At 40.5% G+C, this 5,718-nt stretch overlaps 1 protein-coding gene across 1 annotated transcript; it reads right to left on the bottom strand.

Moving 5' to 3' along the window:
* Positions 1-1,135: 1,135 nt before the first annotated feature.
* htr7a (5-hydroxytryptamine (serotonin) receptor 7a) lies at positions 1,136-3,046 on the bottom strand. The gene is made up of 2 exons (XM_039657049.2): positions 2,330-3,046; positions 1,136-2,052 (listed from the first exon to the last, which is right to left on the bottom strand). The coding sequence occupies exons 1-2, from the start codon at positions 2,935-2,937 to the stop codon at positions 1,221-1,223; spliced, it is 1,440 nt and encodes a 479-aa protein (XP_039512983.1). The 5' UTR covers positions 2,938-3,046; the 3' UTR covers positions 1,136-1,220.
* Between the last annotated feature and the right edge of the window lie 2,672 nt (positions 3,047-5,718).

Raw genomic sequence — 5,718 nt, 5'->3', positions numbered from 1 at the left:
GGGAAAAAATATTAGTGGGGTAACTAGGCAGTTCAGTTTTTATAGACTTTTGTGGGAAATGTATGGGAAAATATGCACAAGAAGTGACATAAAAACATGTATACAACAATGAAGACACAGTGAGATAGGTATCTTTCCATTTTGGTGCATTTTTTATATTTACACATTTAGACAGCACCATACAAAAGTCATTACAAATTTGATGATCTTATATTTATGCACAGGTAATTCTGAGGCATTCAAAAGAGTGACTCTGATCACAACGAGATGAATTCTTGACAAGTGACAAGTACTAAATAAAAGCTAATTGCATAAGAACCGAACTATAAATAGCTGCCAACAAAAGAAAAAGAGCCGAGTCAATCTCATCAAAACCCCCTTAATTACTGATTGGTGATCAGATTACCTCCTGTTGCTTCTGGCTTAACCACAGCTGCAGGAAGAAGCTTAGCTATTAGACCTGTGATTTAAACGCACTTTCCATCAATGCATAAAATCAGTGATTTTATACGGAGTGAGCATGTGCAGACTGAAAGTAGAAATGACAAGTTGTGTTTAGCATAAAGTCCAAAAGTCGCAAGAATCAGACACAGATGAATCACACTTAGTGAGCTAACAGGTGCTGACAGTTGACAAACCAGTTTCTCACAGCTCATTGAGCTCGATTAACATTTTTAAAGCAGAAACAGAGCTGGGCGGTTTTCTATTTTTAAGACTGGATCATTCTAAATAGATTTCTCCCTAAAGTTCTGTTTAATCTGTATATCTCAATTCCCTCAATATTTCACAATATTAAGTTATCAGGATACTGATGCAATATTACACATGTGACCATATGAATGAAAAAAAAAATCATTGATTTCATATACATTTCATTTCATATACAAGATGTATATTTTTAAATATATTTAAAATATATTAACATTCTGTGAAATGGGTTGGTCCATTTCTTGTTTTGTGGTTTGAAACAAATATATGTATTTTCTCTTAAGTTCCAAAGAAAAGCCAGTGATAGTGCATGTGTCAGTGAAGATGAGAAAATGCAACTGCATTGACCATAATGCACCTCTGTCCGAAGTGGCCACTGTTTTGTACGCACTGTCAGTACACCGTGACACCTTCCAGACATGACACATCCTAAATGCCATCATGACCATTTAGGCTTGTGAGTTCCAAATGTTAACCTCTGAACTCTTTGTACGTTATGTGCACTGTTCGGGTCACCCAGAGACAACCCCCTCTGGTCTTTCCACCAGTCGTAGGGCCTCATGCATCCCGGCGGCTGACAGTCTGCGGTTAATATTACGGTAACGGCAGCTGAGCAGACTTCGGTAGGTGGTACGCAGGTCGCGGTTGAAGAAAGCATAGATAAAGGGGTTGATGAGTGAGTTGGCGTAGCCCAGCCACAACAGAGTTCTCTCCACCCACAGCGGGACACAGCTACACTCTGTGCCACAGATGAAGGGCCGGGCCGTAGACAGGAGAAAGAACGGGAGCCAGCAGACGGTGAACGCTCCTACCACTACCCCGAGCGTGGCTGCCGCCTTCTGTTCTCGCTTGAATATGGAAATGCTCCTGCGGTCCGAGCTCCTCCTGCCCACTCCACGCAGGATTCGAGGCAGACACGCACACTCTTCCACTTCTCTCTGAAGCTTGATCGCAACGGTTACGCAATCCACACCCATGGGACCGTCCATCCCATCGCCCCCTTCCACTTCCACCTCGTCCTCCTCTTCCTCCTCCTGTCCTGCACGAGGAAAGCCAGTGATGGTGTGTTTGGCAGCGCTGAGCTTGGCGGCGCGGTAGATGCGGTTATACATGACTAGCATGACAGTCATGGGGATGTAAAACGCAACAGCTGTAGAGTAAATAGTGTAACCAAAGTCCTGGCTGATCAGACACACGCGGTCATCGTTCACGTTCTGCGCCCAGCCAAAGAGCGGTGGCAAGGTGATTGACGCAGAGAGCAGCCACACTGAAAGCACCATTTTGGCCATGCACCATCCGTTCTGCCTCACTGGGTATGTTAGGGGTCTGGTGATGCCCAGGTACCTGTGATAGAGGGAAAATACAGATGGACACACTTTTTTTTTTTTTTTACATCATTGTAAAATATTGCATGTAACTTAAAATAATAATAAAAAATATATATTTAAAAAATATTTATTAAAAAATAAAAAAGATATTTATTTTGTTTAACAAAATTTATTTCAAGAAAAAAAATAATGGTTGATTGTTAGTTAATTATACCTAATGGATTCACTAATGATAACAAACTGACCGTCATTGTAAAGTGTTGCCAAATCATTTATCATGTGAGAAAACTCACCGGTCGATGCTGATCACGCAAAGGGTCATGATGGACGCGGTGCAGCACATCACATCCATGGCTATGAACACGTTACAGAAGAACTTGCCAAAAATCCATCGGCCACCGATCAGGTCCGTGATGCTGACGAACGGCATCACCGCGAGGGCAACGGAGAGGTCCGCGAGCGCGAGGGACACGATCAGATAGTTGGAGGGCTGCCGTAGTTTTTTCACAAAACACACGGAGATGACCACGAGCAGGTTCCCGCAGATGGTTATGAGTGTGAGCATAGTCAGCACCCCACCGATCAGCACCTTCTCGACCTCTCCGTAGCTGAGGATCTGCTCCGCGCAGCTCGTGCCGTTTGCCACGTCCATCATCTCCAGTAGGATCGACGAGCTGGAGGGCTTCATATTCAAGGAAGCGGAACCCGTAGACACTGCCATTTCTCCAGACTCGTCTGCAATTTTGAAGAGTCGAGGGACGAGGATCTCGGAGATCATAATACCGTTAGATGTTTCAACACATGCACCTGTCTCTCGCGCGCGCTCCTCTGCCATGAAGGGCTTCATAGTTTGTCCGTGGCTTTGCGCGACACTAGTTCTGTTGGTATCGCCCAGCACCATGCCGTGCTCCTTTTATCCATGAACTTTTCAAAGAAACAGATGATGGCACGAGATGAGATCACAGCTGCGCGCGCAAAGATTGATGCGCATCTGATTAACGTTCAGTGACGCGCGGATAATTTCTCTATTTTTAGAGGAGATCATGGTGGTTCGTCATTTTCGCACACAATGCCCCCCCCCCCCCCCCCCCCCCCCAAAAAAAAAGAGAAAAGTTTGTCATGTCGTTTTTATGCAAGTGATCTAAGCTGGTGTCAGGCTATTTTGTCCCATCGCAACAACAAATAGCCTACGAATTTGGAAGATAATAGGCCATAACTTTTAACACGGTTGCAGTTTATAATCGTGATAAATTAATTGATACTAGCTATATTACAGTAACAGAATATAGCCTAGTCTATCGACATTTTGTGTCTGATGTAATTTGCAACCCGATGCACGTACAAATTTTATTAGGTGGCTAATTTCGAATACGTACTTGTACGAATACGTGAGAATGGTATTCCATACTGACGATTTTTGCTAATTCGTACATAGGCCTACTTTACGAGTTACCAAATTCGTATGATTTCGTACGAATGACCTCCCTGACCCCACCTCTAAACCATGGGTTTAGACAAATCATACAAATTCGTACGAGAGATCGCCACAATTAGTGTTGCAGTAAGCCTATTTTTTGTCAGTGAAAAGTGGTAATCAAATAAATATTTTACCACCACCAATAGGCCCATGCATATAGGACAATTTATAGTCTACTCTACCGTCCCTTACTGATTGGCTTCATCACTGTCTCTTCACCAGGAAGCTGGTGTGTGGTGAGCGTTCTGGTGAAATATGGCTGGCGTCGCATCATCCAGGTGGATGCTGCCTGCAAATTGGTGGTGGTTGAGGAGACCCCAACCCCCCACCCCCCCCCCCCCAAAAAAAGAAGGAAAAAAAAAAGGAAATAGTGATATGAAAATAGAAAAGCATTGCTCTATTGTTATTATCGATCTGAAGGTCTCTATATTAATTAGGTCTTTAATATATTAAGATCAGGTATATCTATGGGTCTGATATAGAACTATTCTGCAAAGTGTGCCACAACAAAATCACTATTTAGCATTAAAAAATAAATAATAAAATAACATTATTCCACAGAAACCAGACGGAATATCATTATTCTTTTTGTTTTGTAAAGTACCGGTACTATCCTGAAGTTTTATTTAGAAACAAGCATTGTCGTCTCCTAGTGGCAGTAGTGGCAATATCTATATACCGTCTATGGCATGCTACATTCAAACGAAAAAGGCAAGATTACAGCTGCGCGCATGAAACACATTTGAACATATTTTTTTTCTCTTTCCTTTCTAAGACACATGTGCTCCTGAGAGCAACTGAAATCATAAATTGACCTAATGAAATTGGGACCAGCTGCTTAAAAGTAATTGCAAAATGTAAAAGAATTAGTAGTCGTTAAATCTAATAAATGTTTTAGCAGATTTTTCTCAGATTTTTCACATAATATGCCTCTTTTCGAGTCTGCAATGACTCATAAGAGTCCCTTAATGGTCTAAATGCTTTTAGGGCTGTTTAATAACTATCCTACACTGGCTTCTACTGATAATAAAGTAGGCTAAGCCTAAATTTGCAAATGGCTATTTCTTTTCTGGCTTATTATACTTTAGTATTAGTCGTACACAGGGGCGTTTCTAGGTTTCAAAAACATCAGGGGCTGAACCCGAAACATCAGGGCCTGGGGTGGGGAATAAGATAGCATGATTCGATACAGAGAATAATGCATATTGCAGGCCTATGCAGTGGCAGACTGGCATCCCTGGCACTGTAACCATACCAGCCCACATTACCACACAGTCACACACATTCAAAAGTGAGGAAGTTAGGGGGGTTGGGGGGCATACTCCCCCGAGAAAATTTGGATTTCTCAGACCATGTGTGCATTTTAGGGTGTTTAAAGGTCATAAAAATGGTATAACAATAGCTTTAAAAGTATGTCAGTGGGCACTGGCAGTAGCATAAAAGATGACAGATTCTTAAATATGAGAATGAGGATAAATGTTGAAATGAATGATCCACACTTGGATGCAAATGCAGAATGTTTCTGCTTATTGTTGACAATACACAATCCATATTCCTGAGAAATCTTTCAAGGATTATTTTGCATAGCCTAGATGAATTTCTACAGAGGCGTATTGCATTCACTTGAAGAAAAAAAAATCTACTCTGTTTTTCTGAATTAACGAGTTAATTTTTCATGAGAAAAAAATTGCTCTGTTTTTCTGAATTAATGAGTTAATTTTTCATGAGAAAAAAAAGTTTTTGCTCTGTTTTTCTGAATTAACGAGTTAATTTTTCATGGAATTTTTTTTTGCTCTGTTTTTCTGAATTAATGAGTTAATTTTTCATGGATTTTTTTTTTGCTCTGTTTTTCTGAATTAACGAGTTAAAAAAATAGACTGAAAAAAATAGACGGAAAAATAGACATTTTACTCATTAGGCTGCTTCATTAAAAACGTGACATTTAGACGTTTTCTTCGGGGTGGATCCAGGCAAATGAATCCTTTTCACCTTGAAAATAATAAATGTTTTTTTTTTTTTTTTTTGCTTTTTAAATAATAGACCTCTCAGTGATCGTCAATAAAAGAAAATTCCAAATAAATATATATATATATATATAAAAACTTTTTTTAATGCCATCTGAATTTCTCCCAACATCTAGTACGGAAACACGCTAGATTATAGTTACAAAACTAGTTTGTTGTGTAAGCGTCCTTCTGCCGCCCA

Source organism: Pimephales promelas, chromosome 15, assembly GCF_988280905.1.
Source record: "Pimephales promelas chromosome 15, fPimPro1.hap1.1, whole genome shotgun sequence".
Taxonomy (NCBI): Eukaryota; Metazoa; Chordata; class Actinopteri; order Cypriniformes; family Leuciscidae; genus Pimephales; species Pimephales promelas.
This window is presented reverse-complemented; position numbering and strand designations above follow the sequence as displayed.

Coding starts and splice junctions, on each gene's coding strand:
- htr7a (XM_039657049.2), bottom strand. CDS start 2,937: ATGGTGCTGGGCGATACCAACAGAACTAGTGTCGCGCAAAGCCACGGA. Junction 2,053..2,329: donor TGCGTGATCAGCATCGACCG/GTGAGTTTTCTC, acceptor CCTCTATCACAG/GTACCTGGGCATCACCAGAC.